This window comes from Heterodontus francisci, unplaced genomic scaffold, assembly GCF_036365525.1.
Source record: "Heterodontus francisci isolate sHetFra1 unplaced genomic scaffold, sHetFra1.hap1 HAP1_SCAFFOLD_562, whole genome shotgun sequence".
Lineage (NCBI taxonomy): Eukaryota > Metazoa > Chordata > Chondrichthyes > Heterodontiformes > Heterodontidae > Heterodontus > Heterodontus francisci.
In genome coordinates, this window is record NW_027140184.1 from 496,223 (window position 1) to 516,133 (window position 19,911).

At 30.1% G+C, this 19,911-nt stretch overlaps 1 protein-coding gene across 1 annotated transcript in view; it reads left to right on the top strand.

The window, feature by feature from the left end:
* The window catches only part of LOC137359048 (cytochrome P450 2K6-like), a 209,622-nt gene that overhangs the window by 17,359 nt on the left and 172,352 nt on the right, over positions 1-19,911 (top strand). Inside the window, exon 4 of the mRNA XM_068025163.1 lies at positions 2,267-2,427. Coding sequence (XP_067881264.1) covers positions 2,267-2,427 — 161 coding nt within the window. The remainder of the gene's footprint in view (positions 1-2,266; positions 2,428-19,911) is intronic.

A 19,911-nucleotide genomic window follows, 5' to 3' on the forward strand; every position in this document is an offset into this window, starting at 1 on the left:
AAAGAACCTACCTCTGACATCTCCCCGAAACCTTCCTCCAATCACCTTAAAATTATGCCCCCTGGTGATAGCCCTTTCTGCCCTGGGAAAATGTCTCTGGCTATCCACTCTATTTATGCCTCTCATCATCTTGTACCCCTCTATCAAGTCACCTCTCATCCTTCTTCGTTCCAATGAGAAAAGCCCTAGCTCCCTCAACCTTTCTTCGGAAGACATGCCCTCCAGTCCAGGCAACATCCTGGTAAATCTCCTCTGCACCCTCTCTAAAGCTTCCACATCCTTCCTATAATGAGGCGGCCAGAACTGAACACAATATTCCAAGTGTGGTCGAACCAGGGCTTTATAGAGCTGCAGCATAACCTCTCGGCTCTTAAACTCAATCCCCCTGTTAAAGAAAGCCAACACACCATATGCCTTCTCAACAACCCTATCAACTTGGGTGGCAACTTTGAGCAATCTATGGACATGGAACCCAAGATCCCTCTGTTCCTCCACACTACCAAAAATCCTGTCTTTAAGCCTGTATTCTGCATTCAAATTCGACCTTCCATACTTAGAAAAGTAATTCGGAGAGCGAAGAGGGGGCATGAAAAAACACTGGCGAGCAAGATAAAGGAAAATCTGAAGGCACTTTATCAGTATATTAAGGGCAAGAAGATAACCAGGGAAAGAGTAGGGATACTTTTCTCAGTATCCATTAGGGACCAATGTGGCAATCTGTGTGTGGAGCCAGATTGCATAAGTGAGGTTTTAAATAATTACTTTTCATCTGTGTTCATTATCGAGAAACAGTATCAGAGAATTTGTAAATGGTGCTGAACATCATATAATCATCAGCGAACATCGCCACTTCTGGCCTTAACATGGAGGGAAGGTCATTGATGGAGCAGCTGAAGATGGTTGGGCCTAGACACTACCCTGAGGAAATCCTGCAGTGATGTCCTGGGGCTGAGATGGTTGACCTGCAACAACCACAACCATCTTCATTGTGCTCGTTTTGACTTCAACTCAATCAAATGCTGCCTTGATGTCAAGTGCAATCACACGCACCTAACCTCTGGAGTTCTGCTGTCTGTGTTTGGACCAAGGCTGTAATGAGGTCTGGAGCCGAGTGGGCCTGGCGGAACCCAAACTGAGCATCGGTGAGAGGTTTTTGCTGTTTAAGTGCCACTTGTTAGCACATTCATCACTTTGCTGATAATAGAGAATAGCCTGACGGAACAGTAACTGGATTGATTGGGTTTGTCCTGCTTTTTGTGTACAGGACATACCTGGGCAATTTTCCACATTGCTGGGTAGATGCCAGTGTTGTAGCTGTACTGGAACAGGGGTGCTCAGGGTGCAGCAAGTTCTGGAGCACAAGTCCTCAGTACTATTGCCGGAATGCTGTCAGGGCCCATAGCCTTTGCAGTATCCAGTATGTGTGGTCATTTCTTGATATCACGTGGGGTGAATCAAATTAACTGAAGACTGGCATCTATGATGCTGGGGACCTTGGGGAGACCGTGAGGATCATCCACTCAGCACTTCTGGCTGAAGATTGTTACAAATGGTTCAGCCTTTTACACTGATGTGCTTGGCTCCTCTATTAATGAGGATGAGGATATTTGTGGAGCCTCCTGCTCTGGGTAGTTGTTTAATTGTCCACCACCATTCATAACTGGATGTGGCAGGACTGCAGAGATTTGGTTTGTGGTTGAGAATTTCACATTCTAAGTACCGTTCAGGCGGATTTCCAATAGATGCTCTTGGTGGTCAGAATGTAGGTAAGGCCTTTAGCCGTGTAATAACTTGTCTAAAAGGAGGACCTCACGTTTCTGGGGCAAACAACACTGAACAAAGTTCCTCATCACCTTCACATATATCATTTCAGGGACTGCAAGAGCCCCTACACAGAGAGCACGAATGCAGGCCATACAAATACAAGGTGAACTGGGGGATTGAGTGACTGAAAGACCTCGTCCCAGATCTTACGACTCTGAACACTGGCTGAGTCCATAGAGTCCCATCATGTTAGAACAGAGAGCCAGGTTACACAGCCAGTGATTCCCTCCATGAGCCAGTGGGGATGAAATTCAATTACAGCAGAGGTGCAAACAGGTTGTTAATAGATCATCTGCCCATTATACAGCCCGTCTACTTCCCCTTCTCTTGACTCAATGGGTGTATCATGGGCAGCTGATCCACATGGTGGATAATCTATCTGTATCTGGACAGATGACAAAGCTCACAATTATTTATTCCAATAGCTGCTCTTGTTTTCCAGGTCAGCCTTTCCTACCGAACGAACACCTGGGTGTAGCCGCTTCTAATCTCATTGCCATGATGCTGTTTCAGCAACGATTTGAACATGAAGATGAAATATTCAAGCGGTTCTTCAAAGTACTGGAGAAATATAATGAAATCAATGCGACTGAGATGATTCAGGTAAGTCTGATATGTCAACATTTTTCAGCACAATACTGTACCTACCTGAACAAGTAGTAATGATGTTTACGTCACAGTGAAAGCAAAGATAGAGCAATTCAGACCTGCTCTGGTCCCACATTGATTTAAGCACCTTACTCAAATAAGATAATATAATGTGTATCAGGAACTTATTGAAAGGATATTACAATGGGATTGAGGTCCCAGTTAAAGGATAATACAATGGGTTTCACATCCTTGCACGAAGAGGATAACACAACAGGGATCAGGAACTAATAGGAGTGTTACAGTGGGATTCAGCATCTTATTCAAATACAGAAATATAATGTCAATCGGAATCTTATTCGAATACTGAAATATAATGTCAATCGGCAACTTATTCGAATACTGAAATATAATGTCAATCGGAATCTTATTCGAATACTGAAATATAATATCAATCGGCATCTTATTCAAATACTGAAATATAATGTCAATCGGCATCTTATTCGAAGACTGAAATATAATGTCAATCGGAATCTTATTCGAATACTGAAATATAATGTCAATCGGAATCTTATTCGAATACAGAAATATAATGTCAATCGGAATCTTATTCGAATACTGAAATATAATGTCAATCGGAATCTTATTCGAATACTGAAATATAATGTCAATCTGAATCTTATTCGAATACAGAAATATAATGTCAATCGGAATCTTATTCGAATACTGAAATATAATGTCAATCGGAATCTTATTCGAATACTGAAATATAATGTCAATCGGCATCTTATTCGAATACTGAAATATAATGTCAATCGGAATCTTATTCGAATACTGAAATAAAAAGTCAATCGGCATCTTATTCAAATACAGAAATATAATGTCAATCGGAATCTTATTCAAATACTGAAATATAATGTCAATCGGCATCTTATTCAAATACTGAAATATAAAGTCAATCGGCATCTTATTCAAATACAGAAATATAAAGTCAATCGGCATCTTATTCAAATACTGAAATATAAAGTCAATCGGAATCTTATTCGAATACTGAAATATAATGTCAATCGGAATCTTATTCGAATACTGAAATATAAAGTCAATCGGATTCCTATTCAAATACTGAAATATAATGTCAATCGGCATCGTATTCAAATACAGAAATATAATGTCAATTGGCATCTTATTCAAATACAGAAATATAATGACAATCGGCATCTTATTCAAATACTGAAATATTATGTCAATCGGAATCTTATTCGAATACTGAAATATAATGTCAATCGGCATCGTATTCAAATACAGAAATATAATGTCAATCGGCATCTTATTCAAATACTGAAATATTATGTCAATCGGAATCTTATTCGAATACAGAAATATAATGTCAATCGGAATCTTATTCGAATACTGAAATATAATGTCAATCGGCATCTTATTCAAAAACTGAAATATAATGTCAATCAGCATCTTATTCAAATACAGAAATATAATGTCAATCGGAATCTTATTCGAATACTGAAATATAATGTCAATCGGAATCTTATTCGAATACTGAAATATAATGTTAATCGGAATCTTATTCGAATACTGAAATATAATGTCAATCAGAATCTTATTCGAATACTGAAATATAGTGTCAATCGGAATCTTATTCAAATACTGAAATATAATGTCAATCGGAATCTTATTCAAATACTGAAATATAATGTCAATCGGCATCTTATTCAAATACTGAAATATAAAGTCAATCGGAATCTTATTCGAATACTGAAATATAATGTCAATCGGAATCTTATTCAAATACTGAAATATAATGTCAATCGGCATCTTATTCAAATACTGAAATATAATGTCAATCGGAATCTTATTCGAATACTGAAATATAAAGTCAATCGGCATCTTATTCAAATACAGAAATATAATGTCAATCGGAATCTTATTCAAATACTGAAATATAATGTCAATCGGAATCTTATTCGAATACTGAAATATAATGTCAATCGGCATCTTATTCAAATACTGAAATATAATGTCAATCGGAATCTTATTCGAATACTGAAATATAAAGTCAATCGGCATCTTATTCAAATACAGAAATATAATGTCAATCGGAATCTTATTCAAATACTGAAATATAATGTCAATCGGAATCTTATTCGAATACTGAAATATAAAGTCAATCGGCATCTTATTCAAATACAGAAATATAATGTCAATTGGCATCTTATTCAAGTACTGAAATATAATGTCAATCGGAATCTTATTCAAATACTGAAATACAAAGTCAATCGGCATCTTATTCAAATACAGAAATATAATGTCAAACGGCATCTTATTCGAATACTGAAATATAAAGTCAATCGGCATCTTATTCAAATACAGAAATATAATGTCAATCGGCATCTTATTCAAATACTGAAATATAATGTCAATCGGCATCTTATTCAAATACTGAAATATAAAGTCAATCGGAATCTTATTCGAATACTGAAATATAAAGTCAATCGGCATCTTATTCAAATACAGAAATATAATGTAAATCGGAATCTTATTCAAATACTGAAATACAAAGTCAATCGGCATCTTATTCAAATACAGAAATATAATGTCAAACGGCATCTTATTCAAATGCTGAAATATAATGTCAATCGGAATCTTATTCAAATACTGAAATACAAAGTCAATCGGCATCTTATTCAAATACTGAAATATAATGTCAATCGGAATCTTATTCAAATACTGAAATACAAAGTCAATCGGCATCTTATTCAAATACTGAAATATAATGTCAATCGGCATCTTATTCAAATACTGAAATACAAAGTCAATCGGCATCTTATTCAAATACTGAAATATAATGTCAATCGGAATCTTATTCAAATACTGAAATACAAAGTCAATCGGCATCTTATTCAAATACTGAAATATAATGTCAATCGGCATCTTATTCAAATACAGAAATATAAAGTCAATCGGAATCTTATTCGAATACTGAAAAATATAGTCAATCGGCATCTTATTCAAATACTGAAATATAATGTCAATCGGCATCTTATTCAAATACAGAAATATAAAGTCAATCGGAATCTTATTCGAATACTGAAATATAAAGTCAATCGGCATCTTATTCAAATACAGAAATATAATGTCAATCGGAATCTTATTCATATACTGAAATACAAAGTCAATCGGCATCTTATTCAAATACTGAAATATAATGTCAATCGGAATCTTATTCAAATACAGAAATATAAAGTCAATCGGAATCTTATTCGAATACTGAAATATAAAGTCAATCGGCATCTTATTCAAATACAGAAATATAATGTCAATCGGCATCTTATTCAAATACTGAAATATAAAGTCAATTGGAATCTTATTCGAATACTGAAATATAAAGTCAATCGGCATCTTATTCAAATACAGAAATATAATGTCAATCGGAATCTTATTCAAATACTGAAATACAAAGTCAATCGGCATCTTATGCAAATACTGAAATATAATGTCAAACGGCATCTTATTCAAATACTGAAATATAATGTCAATCGGAATCTTATTCAAATACTGAAATACAAAGTCAATCGGAATCTTATTCAAATACTGAAATATAATGTCAATCGGAATCTTATTCAAATACTGAAATACAAAGTCAATCGGCATCTTATTCAAATACTGAAATATAATGTCAATCGGAATCTTATTCAAATACTGAAATACAAAGTCAATCGGCATCTTATTCAAATACTGAAATATAATGTCAATCGGAATCTTATTCGAATACTGAAATACAAAGTCAATCGGCATCTTATTCAAATACTGAAATATAATGTCAATCGGAATCTTATTCAAATACTGAAATACAAAGTCAATCGGCATCTTATTCAAATACTGAAATATAATATCAATCGGAATCTTATTCAAATATTGAAATACAAAGTCAATCGGAATCTTATTCAAATACTGAAATACAAAGTCAATCGGCATCTTATTCAAATACTGAAATATAATGTCAATCGGCATCTTATTCAAATATTGAAATACAAAGTCAATCGGAATCTTATTCAAATACTGAAATACAAAGTCAATCGGCATCTTATTCAAATACTGAAATATAATGTCAATTGGCATCTTATTCAAATACTGAAATACAAAGTCAATCGGCATCTTATTCAAATACAGAAATATAATGTCAATCGGAATCTTATTCAAATACTGAAATACAAAGTCAATCGGCATCTTATTCAAATACTGAAATATAATGTCAATCGGCATCTTATTCAAATACTGAAATATAATGTCAATCGGCATCTTATTCAAATACAGAAATATAAAGTCAATCGGAATCTTATTCGAATACTGAAATATAAAGTCAATCGGCATCTTATTCAAATACAGAAATATAATGTCAATCGGCATCTTATTCAAATACTGAAATATAAAGTCAATTGGAATCTTATTCGAATACTGAAATATAAAGTCAATCGGCATCTTATTCAAATACAGAAATATAATGTCAATCGGAATCTTATTCAAATACTGAAATACAAAGTCAATCGGCATCTTATGCAAATACTGAAATATAATGTCAAACGGCATCTTATTCAAATACTGAAATATAATGTCAATCGGAATCTTATTCAAATACTGAAATACAAAGTCAATCGGCATCTTATTCAAATACTGAAATATAATGTCAATCGGAATCTTATTCAAATACTGAAATACAAAGTCAATCGGCATCTTATTCAAATACTGAAATATAATGTCAATCGGAATCTTATTCAAATACTGAAATACAAAGTCAATCGGCATCTTATTCAAATACTGAAATATAATGTCAATCGGAATCTTATTCGAATACTGAAATACAAAGTCAATCGGCATCTTATTCAAATACTGAAATATAATGTCAATCGGAATCTTATTCAAATACTGAAATACAAAGTCAATCGGCATCTTATTCAAATACTGAAATATAATGTCAATCGGAATCTTATTCAAATATTGATATACAAAGTCAATCGGAATCTTATTCAAATACTGAAATACAAAGTCAATCGGCATCTTATTCAAATACTGAAATATAATGTCAATCGGCATCTTATTCAAATATTGAAATACAAAGTCAATCGGAATCTTATTCAAATACTGAAATACAAAGTCAATCGGCATCTTATTCAAATACTGAAATATAATGTCAATCGGCATCTTATTCAAATACTGAAATACAAAGTCAATCGGCATCTTATTCAAATACAGAAATATAATGTCAATCGGAATCTTATTCAAATACTGAAATACAAAGTCAATCGGCATCTTATTCAAATACTGAAATATAATGTCAATCGGCATCTTATTCAAATACTGAAATATAATGTCAATCGGAATCTTATTCCAATACTGAAATACAAAGTAAATCGGCATCTTATTCAAATACAGAAATATAATGTCAAACGGCATCTTATTCGAATACTGAAATATAAAGTCAATCGGCATCTTATTCAAATACTGAAATATAATGTCAATCGGCATCTTATTCAAATACTGAAATATAAAGTCAATCGCTTCTTAATCAAATACAGAAATATAACGTCAATCGGCATCTTATTCAAATACTGAAATATAAAGTCAATCGGCTTCTTATTCAAATAAAGAAATATAATGTCAAACGGCATCTTATTCGAATACTGAAATATAAAGTCAATCGGCATCTTATTCAAATACTGAAATACAAAGTAAATCGGCATCTTATTCAAATACAGAAATATAATGTCAATCGGCATCTTATTCGAATACTGAAATATAATGTCAAACGGCATCTTATTCGAATACTGAAATATAATGTCAATCGGCATCTTATTCAAATACAGAAATATAAAGTCAATCGGCATCTTATTCAAATACTGAAATATAATGTCAATCGGCATCTTATTCAAATACTGAAATATAAAGTCAATCGCTTCTTAATCAAATACAGAAATATAACGTCAATCGGCATCTTATTCAAATACTGAAATATAAAGTCAATCGGCTTCTTATTCAAATAAAGAAATATAATGTCAAACGGCATCTTATTCGAATACTGAAATATAAAGTCAATCGGCATCTTATTCAAATACTGAAATATAAAGTCAATCGGCATCTTATTCAAATACTGAAATATAAAGTCAATCGGCATCTTATTCAAATACTGAAATATAAAGTCAATCGGCATCTTATTCAAATACAGAAATATAACGTCAATCGGCATCTTATTCAAATACAGAAATATAATGTCAATCGGCATCTTATTCAAATACTGAAATATAAAGTCAATCGGCTTCTTATTCAAATAAAGAAATATAATGTCAATCGGCATCTTATTCAAATACAGAAATATAATGTCAATCGGCATCTTATTCAAATACTGAAATATAAAGTCAATCGGCATCTTATTCAAATACTGAAATATAAAGTCAATCGGCATCTTATTCAAATACAGAAATATAATGTCAATCGGCATCTTATTCAAATACTGAAATATAAAGTCAATCGGCTTCTTATTCAAATAAAGAAATATAATGTCAATCGGCATCTTATTCAAATACAGAAATATAATGTCAATCGGCATCTTATTCAAATACTGAAATATAAAGTCAATCGCTTCTTATTCAAATACAGAAATATAACGTCAATCGGCATCTTATTCAAATACTGAAATATAAAGTCAATCGGCTTCTTATTCAAATAAAGAAATATAACGTCAATCAGCATCTTATTCAAATACTGAAATATAATGTCAATCGGCATCTTATTCAAATACTGAAATATAATGTCAATCGGCATCTTATTCAATAACAGAAATATAACGTCAATCGGCATCTTATTCAAATAAAGAAATATAATGTCAATCAGCATCTTATTCAAATACTGAAATATAATGTCAATCGGCATCTTATTCAAATACCGAAATATAAATCCAATCGCGATCTAATTCAAATACAGAAATATAAAGTCAATCGCGATCTAATACAAATACAGAAATATAAAGTCAATCGGCATCTTATTCAAATACTGAAATATAAAGTCATTCGGAATCTTATTCAAAATCAGAAATATAAAGTCAATCGGCATCTTATTCAAATACTGAAATATAAAGTCAATCGGAATCTTATTCAAATACAGAAATATAAAGTCAATCGACATCTTATTCAAATACAGAAATATAAAGTCAATCGGCATCTTATTCAAATACTGAAATATAAAGTCAATCGGCATCTTATTCAAATACAGAAATATAAAGTCAATCGGCATCTTATTCAAATACTGAAATATAAAGTCAATCGGAATCTTATTCAAATACTGAAATATAAAGTCAAGCGGCATCTTATTCAAATACTGAAATATAAAGTCAATCGGCATCTTATTCAAATACCGAAATATAAAGTCAATCGGCATCTTATTCAAATACAGAAATATAAAGTCAAACGGCATCTTATTCAAATAATGAAATATAATGTCAATCGGAATCTTATTCAAATACTGAAATACAAAGTCAATCGGCATCTTATTCAAATACTGAAATATAATGTCAATCGGAATCTTATTCAAATACTGAAATACAAAGTCAAGCGGCATCTTATTCAAATACTGAAATATAAAGTCAATCGGCATCTTATTCAAATACTGAAATATAATGTCAATCGGAATCTTATTCAAATACTGAAATACAAAGTCAAGCGGCATCTTATTCAAATACTGAAATATAAAGTCAATCGGCATCTTATTCAAATACCGAAATATAAAGTCAATCGGCATCTTATTCAAATACAGAAATATAAAGTCAAACGGCATCTTATTCAAATACTGAAATATAATGTCAATCGGCATCTTATTCAAATACTGAAATATAAAGTCAATCGGCATCTTATTCAAATACTGAAATATAATGTCAATCGGAATCTTATTCAAATACTGAAATACAAAGTCAATCGGCATCTTATTCAAATACTGAAATATAATGTCAATCGGAATCTTATTCAAATACTGAAATACAAAGTCAATCGGCATCTTATTCAAATACTGAAATATAATGTCAATCGGAATCTTATTCAAATACTGAAATACAAAGTCAATCGGCATCTTATTCAAATACTGAAATATAATGTCAATCGGAATCTTATTCAAATACTGAAATACAAAGTCAATCGGCATCTTATTCAAATACTGAAATATAATATCAATCGGAATCTTATTCAAATATTGAAATACAAAGTCAATCGGAATCTTATTCAAATACTGAAATACAAAGTCAATCGGCATCTTATTCAAATACTGAAATATAATGTCAATCGGCATCTTATTCAAATATTGAAATACAAAGTCAATCGGAATCTTATTCAAATACTGAAATACAAAGTCAATCGGCATCTTATTCAAATACTGAAATATAATGTCTATTGGCATCTTATTCAAATACTGAAATACAAAGTCAATCGGCATCTTATTCAAATACTGAAATATAAAGTCAATCGGAATCTTATTCGAATACTGAAATATAAAGTCAATCGGCATCTTATTCAAATACAGAAATATAATGTCAATCGGAATCTTATTCATATACTGAAATACAAAGTCAATCGGCATCTTATTCAAATACTGAAATATAATGTCAATCGGAATCTTATTCAAATACAGAAATATAAAGTCAATCGGAATCTTATTCGAATACTGAAATATAAAGTCAATCGGCATCTTATTCAAATACAGAAATATAATGTCAATCGGCATCTTATTCAAATACTGAAATATAAAGTCAATTGGAATCTTATTCGAATACTGAAATATAAAGTCAATCGGCATCTTATTCAAATACAGAAATATAATGTCAATCGGAATCTTATTCAAATACTGAAATACAAAGTCAATCGGCATCTTATGCAAATACTGAAATATAATGTCAAACGGCATCTTATTCAAATACTGAAATATAATGTCAATCGGAATCTTATTCAAATACTGAAATACAAAGTCAATCGGAATCTTATTCAAATACTGAAATATAATGTCAATCGGAATCTTATTCAAATACTGAAATACAAAGTCAATCGGCATCTTATTCAAATACTGAAATATAATGTCAATCGGAATCTTATTCAAATACTGAAATACAAAGTCAATCGGCATCTTATTCAAATACTGAAATATAATGTCAATCGGAATCTTATTCGAATACTGAAATACAAAGTCAATCGGCATCTTATTCAAATACTGAAATATAATGTCAATCGGAATCTTATTCAAATACTGAAATACAAAGTCAATCGGCATCTTATTCAAATACTGAAATATAATATCAATCGGAATCTTATTCAAATATTGAAATACAAAGTCAATCGGAATCTTATTCAAATACTGAAATACAAAGTCAATCGGCATCTTATTCAAATACTGAAATATAATGTCAATCGGCATCTTATTCAAATATTGAAATACAAAGTCAATCGGAATCTTATTCAAATACTGAAATACAAAGTCAATCGGCATCTTATTCAAATACTGAAATATAATGTCAATTGGCATCTTATTCAAATACTGAAATACAAAGTCAATCGGCATCTTATTCAAATACAGAAATATAATGTCAATCGGAATCTTATTCAAATACTGAAATACAAAGTCAATCGGCATCTTATTCAAATACTGAAATATAATGTCAATCGGCATCTTATTCAAATACTGAAATATAATGTCAATCGGCATCTTATTCAAATACAGAAATATAAAGTCAATCGGAATCTTATTCGAATACTGAAATATAAAGTCAATCGGCATCTTATTCAAATACAGAAATATAATGTCAATCGGCATCTTATTCAAATACTGAAATATAAAGTCAATTGGAATCTTATTCGAATACTGAAATATAAAGTCAATCGGCATCTTATTCAAATACAGAAATATAATGTCAATCGGAATCTTATTCAAATACTGAAATACAAAGTCAATCGGCATCTTATGCAAATACTGAAATATAATGTCAAACGGCATCTTATTCAAATACTGAAATATAATGTCAATCGGAATCTTATTCAAATACTGAAATACAAAGTCAATCGGCATCTTATTCAAATACTGAAATATAATGTCAATCGGAATCTTATTCAAATACTGAAATACAAAGTCAATCGGCATCTTATTCAAATACTGAAATATAATGTCAATCGGAATCTTATTCAAATACTGAAATACAAAGTCAATCGGCATCTTATTCAAATACTGAAATATAATGTCAATCGGAATCTTATTCGAATACTGAAATACAAAGTCAATCGGCATCTTATTCAAATACTGAAATATAATGTCAATCGGAATCTTATTCAAATACTGAAATACAAAGTCAATCGGCATCTTATTCAAATACTGAAATATAATGTCAATCGGAATCTTATTCAAATATTGATATACAAAGTCAATCGGAATCTTATTCAAATACTGAAATACAAAGTCAATCGGCATCTTATGCAAATACTGAAATATAATGTCAAACGGCATCTTATTCAAATACTGAAATATAATGTCAATCGGAATCTTATTCAAATACTGAAATACAAAGTCAATCGGAATCTTATTCAAATACTGAAATATAATGTCAATCGGAATCTTATTCAAATACTGAAATACAAAGTCAATCGGCATCTTATTCAAATACTGAAATATAATGTCAATCGGAATCTTATTCAAATACTGAAATACAAAGTCAATCGGCATCTTATTCAAATACTGAAATATAATGTCAATCGGAATCTTATTCGAATACTGAAATACAAAGTCAATCGGCATCTTATTCAAATACTGAAATATAATGTCAATCGGAATCTTATTCAAATACTGAAATACAAAGTCAATCGGCATCTTATTCAAATACTGAAATATAATATCAATCGGAATCTTATTCAAATATTGAAATACAAAGTCAATCGGAATCTTATTCAAATACTGAAATACAAAGTCAATCGGCATCTTATTCAAATACTGAAATATAATGTCAATCGGCATCTTATTCAAATATTGAAATACAAAGTCAATCGGAATCTTATTCAAATACTGAAATACAAAGTCAATCGGCATCTTATTCAAATACTGAAATATAATGTCAATTGGCATCTTATTCAAATACTGAAATACAAAGTCAATCGGCATCTTATTCAAATACAGAAATATAATGTCAATCGGAATCTTATTCAAATACTGAAATACAAAGTCAATCGGCATCTTATTCAAATACTGAAATATAATGTCAATCGGCATCTTATTCAAATACTGAAATATAATGTCAATCGGCATCTTATTCAAATACAGAAATATAAAGTCAATCGGAATCTTATTCGAATACTGAAATATAAAGTCAATCGGCATCTTATTCAAATACAGAAATATAATGTCAATCGGCATCTTATTCAAATACTGAAATATAAAGTCAATTGGAATCTTATTCGAATACTGAAATATAAAGTCAATCGGCATCTTATTCAAATACAGAAATATAATGTCAATCGGAATCTTATTCAAATACTGAAATACAAAGTCAATCGGCATCTTATGCAAATACTGAAATATAATGTCAAACGGCATCTTATTCAAATACTGAAATATAATGTCAATCGGAATCTTATTCAAATACTGAAATACAAAGTCAATCGGCATCTTATTCAAATACTGAAATATAATGTCAATCGGAATCTTATTCAAATACTGAAATACAAAGTCAATCGGCATCTTATTCAAATACTGAAATATAATGTCAATCGGAATCTTATTCAAATACTGAAATACAAAGTCAATCGGCATCTTATTCAAATACTGAAATATAATGTCAATCGGAATCTTATTCGAATACTGAAATACAAAGTCAATCGGCATCTTATTCAAATACTGAAATATAATGTCAATCGGAATCTTATTCAAATACTGAAATACAAAGTCAATCGGCATCTTATTCAAATACTGAAATATAATGTCAATCGGAATCTTATTCAAATATTGATATACAAAGTCAATCGGAATCTTATTCAAATACTGAAATACAAAGTCAATCGGCATCTTATTCAAATACTGAAATATAATGTCAATCGGCATCTTATTCAAATATTGAAATACAAAGTCAATCGGAATCTTATTCAAATACTGAAATACAAAGTCAATCGGCATCTTATTCAAATACTGAAATATAATGTCAATCGGCATCTTATTCAAATACTGAAATACAAAGTCAATCGGCATCTTATTCAAATACAGAAATATAATGTCAATCGGAATCTTATTCAAATACTGAAATACAAAGTCAATCGGCATCTTATTCAAATACTGAAATATAATGTCAATCGGCATCTTATTCAAATACTGAAATATAATGTCAATCGGAATCTTATTCCAATACTGAAATACAAAGTAAATCGGCATCTTATTCAAATACAGAAATATAATGTCAAACGGCATCTTATTCGAATACTGAAATATAAAGTCAATCGGCATCTTATTCAAATACTGAAATATAATGTCAATCGGCATCTTATTCAAATACTGAAATATAAAGTCAATCGCTTCTTAATCAAATACAGAAATATAACGTCAATCGGCATCTTATTCAAATACTGAAATATAAAGTCAATCGGCTTCTTATTCAAATAAAGAAATATAATGTCAAACGGCATCTTATTCGAATACTGAAATATAAAGTCAATCGGCATCTTATTCAAATACTGAAATACAAAGTAAATCGGCATCTTATTCAAATACAGAAATATAATGTCAATCGGCATCTTATTCGAATACTGAAATATAATGTCAAACGGCATCTTATTCGAATACTGAAATATAATGTCAATCGGCATCTTATTCAAATACAGAAATATAAAGTCAATCGGCATCTTATTCAAATACTGAAATATAATGTCAATCGGCATCTTATTCAAATACTGAAATATAAAGTCAATCGCTTCTTAATCAAATACAGAAATATAACGTCAATCGGCATCTTATTCAAATACTGAAATATAAAGTCAATCGGCTTCTTATTCAAATAAAGAAATATAATGTCAAACGGCATCTTATTCGAATACTGAAATATAAAGTCAATCGGCATCTTATTCAAATACTGAAATATAAAGTCAATCGGCATCTTATTCAAATACTGAAATATAAAGTCAATCGGCATCTTATTCAAATACTGAAATATAACGTCAATCGGCATCTTATTCAAATACAGAAATATAATGTCAATCGGCATCTTATTCAAATACTGAAATATAAAGTCAATCGGCTTCTTATTCAAATAAAGAAATATAATGTCAATCGGCATCTTATTCAAATACAGAAATATAATGTCAATCGGCATCTTATTCAAATACTGAAATATAAAGTCAATCGGCATCTTATTCAAATACTGAAATATAAAGTCAATCGGCATCTTATTCAAATACAGAAATATAATGTCAATCGGCATCTTATTCAAATACTGAAATATAAAGTCAATCGGCTTCTTATTCAAATAAAGAAATATAATGTCAATCGGCATCTTATTCAAATACAGAAATATAATGTCAATCGGCATCTTATTCAAATACTGAAATATAAAGTCAATCGCTTCTTATTCAAATACAGAAATATAACGTCAATCGGCATCTTATTCAAATACTGAAATATAAAGTCAATCGGCTTCTTATTCAAATAAAGAAATATAACGTCAATCAGCATCTTATTCAAATACTGAAATATAATGTCAATCGGCATCTTATTCAAATACTGAAATATAATGTCAATCGGCATCTTATTCAATAACAGAAATATAACGTCAATCGGCATCTTATTCAAATAAAGAAATATAATGTCAATCAGCATCTCATTCAAATACTGAAATATAATGTCAATCGGCATCTTATTCAAATACCGAAATATAAATCCAATCGCGATCTAATTCAAATACAGAAATATAAAGTCAATCGCGATCTAATACAAATACAGAAATATAAAGTCAATCGGCATCTTATTCAAATACTGAAATATAAAGTCATTCGGAATCTTATTCAAAATCAGAAATATAAAGTCAATCGGCATCTTATTCAAATACTGAAATATAAAGTCAATCGGAATCTTATTCAAATACAGAAATATAAAGTCAATCGACATCTTATTCAAATACAGAAATATAAAGTCAATCGGCATCTTATTCAAATACTGAAATATAAAGTCAATCGGCATCTTATTCAAATACAGAAATATAAAGTCAATCGGCATCTTATTCAAATACTGAAATATAAAGTCAATCGGAATCTTATTCAAATACTGAAATATAAAGTCAAGCGGCATCTTATTCAAATACTGAAATATAAAGTCAATCGGCATCTTATTCAAATACCGAAATATAAAGTCAATCGGCATCTTATTCAAATACAGAAATATAAAGTCAAACGGCATCTTATTCAAATACTGAAATATAATGTCAATCGGAATCTTATTCAAATACTGAAATACAAAGTCAATCGGCATCTTATTCAAATACTGAAATATAATGTCAATCGGAATCTTATTCAAATACTGAAATACAAAGTCAAGCGGCATCTTATTCAAATACTGAAATATAAAGTCAATCGGCATCTTATTCAAATACTGAAATATAATGTCAATCGGAATCTTATTCAAATACTGAAATACAAAGTCAAGCGGCATCTTATTCAAATACTGAAATATAAAGTCAATCGGCATCTTATTCAAATACCGAAATATAAAGTCAATCGGCATCTTATTCAAATACAGAAATATAAAGTCAAACGGCATCTTATTCAAATACTGAAATATAATGTCAATCGGCATCTTATTCAAATACTGAAATATAAAGTCAATCGGCATCTTATTCAAATACTGAAATATAATGTCAATCGGAATCTTATTCAAATACTGAAATACAAAGTCAATCGGCATCTTATTCAAATACTGAAATATAATGTCAATCGGAATCTTATTCAAATACTGAAATACAAAGTCAATCGGCATCTTATTCAAATACTGAAATATAATGTCAATCGGAATCTTATTCAAATACTGAAATACAAAGTCAATCGGCATCTTATTCAAATACTGAAATATAATGTCAATCGGAATCTTATTCAAATACTGAAATACAAAGTCAATCGGCATCTTATTCAAATACTGAAATATAATATCAATCGGAATCTTATTCAAATATTGAAATACAAAGTCAATCGGAATCTTATTCAAATACTGAAATACAAAGTCAATCGGCATCTTATTCAAATACTGAAATATAATGTCAATCGGCATCTTATTCAAATATTGAAATACAAAGTCAATCGGAATCTTATTCAAATACTGAAATACAAAGTCAATCGGCATCTTATTCAAATACTGAAATATAATGTCTATTGGCATCTTATTCAAATACTGAAATACAAAGTCAATCGGCATCTTATTCAAATACTGAAATATAAAGTCAATCGGAATCTTATTCGAATACTGAAATATAAAGTCAATCGGCATCTTATTCAAATACAGAAATATAATGTAAATCGGAATCTTATTCAAATACTGAAATACAAAGTCAATCGGCATCTTATTCAAATACAGAAATATAATGTCAAACGGCATCTTATTCAAATGCTGAAATATAATGTCAATCGGAATCTTATTCAAATACTGAAATACAAAGTCAATCGGCATCTTATTCAAATACTGAAATATAATGTCAATCGGAATCTTATTCAAATACTGAAATACAAAGTCAATCGGCATCTTATTCAAATACTGAAATATAATGTCAATCGGCATCTTATTCAAATACTGAAATACAAAGTCAATCGGCATCTTATTCAAATACTGAAATATAATGTCAATCGGAATCTTATTCAAATACTGAAATACAAAGTCAATCGGCATCTTATTCAAATACTGAAATATAATGTCAATCGGCATCTTATTCAAATACAGAAATATAAAGTCAATCGGAATCTTATTCGAATACTGAAAAATATAGTCAATCGGCATCTTATTCAAATACTGAAATATAATGTCAATCGGCATCTTATTCAAATACAGAAATATAAAGTCAATCGGAATCTTATTCGAATACTGAAATATAAAGTCAATCGGCATCTTATTCAAATACAGAAATATAATGTCAATCGGAATCTTATTCATATACTGAAATACAAAGTCAATCGGCATCTTATTCAAATACTGAAATATAATGTCAATCGGAATCTTATTCAAATACAGAAATATAAAGTCAATCGGAATCTTATTCGAATACTGAAATATAAAGTCAATCGGCATCTTATTCAAATACAGAAATATAATGTCAATCGGCATCTTATTCAAATACTGAAATATAAAGTCAATTGGAATCTTATTCGAATACTGAAATATAAAGTCAATCGGCATCTTATTCAAATACAGAAATATAATGTCAATCGGAATCTTATTCAAATACTGAAATACAAAGTCAATCGGCATCTTATGCAAATACTGAAATATAATGTCAAACGGCATCTTATTCAAATACTGAAATATAATGTCAATCGGAATCTTATTCAAATACTGAAATACAAAGTCAATCGGAATCTTATTCAAATACTGAAATATAATGTCAATCGGAATCTTATTCAAATACTGAAATACAAAGTCAATCGGCATCTTATTCAAATACTGAAATATAATGTCAATCGGAATCTTATTCAAATACTGAAATACAAAGTCAATCGGCATCTTATTCAAATACTGAAATATAATGTCAATCGGAATCTTATTCGAATACTGAAATACAAAGTCAATCGGCATCTTATTCAAATACTGAAATATAATGTCAATCGGAATCTTATTCAAATACTGAAATACAAAGTCAATCGGCATCTTATTCAAATACTGAAATATAATATCAATCGGAATCTTATTCAAATATTGAAATACAAAGTCAATCGGAATCTTATTCAAATACTGAAATACAAAGTCAATCGGCATCTTATTCAAATACTGAAATATAATGTCAATCGGCATCTTATTCAAATATTGAAATACAAAGTCAATCGGAATCTTATTCAAATACTGAAATACAAAGTCAATCGGCATCTTATTCAAATACTGAAATATAATGTCAATTGGCATCTTATTCAAATACTGAAATACAAAGTCAATCGGCATCTTATTCAAATACAGAAATATAATGTCAATCGGAATCTTATTCAAATACTGAAATACAAAGTCAATCGGCATCTTATTCAAATACTGAAATATAATGTCAATCGGCATCTTATTCAAATACTGAAATATAATGTCAATCGGCATCTTATTCAAATACAGAAATATAAAGTCAATCGGAATCTTATTCGAATACTGAAATATAAAGTCAATCGGCATCTTATTCAAATACAGAAATATAATGTCAATCGGCATCTTATTCAAATACTGAAATATAAAGTCAATTGGAATCTTATTCGAATACTG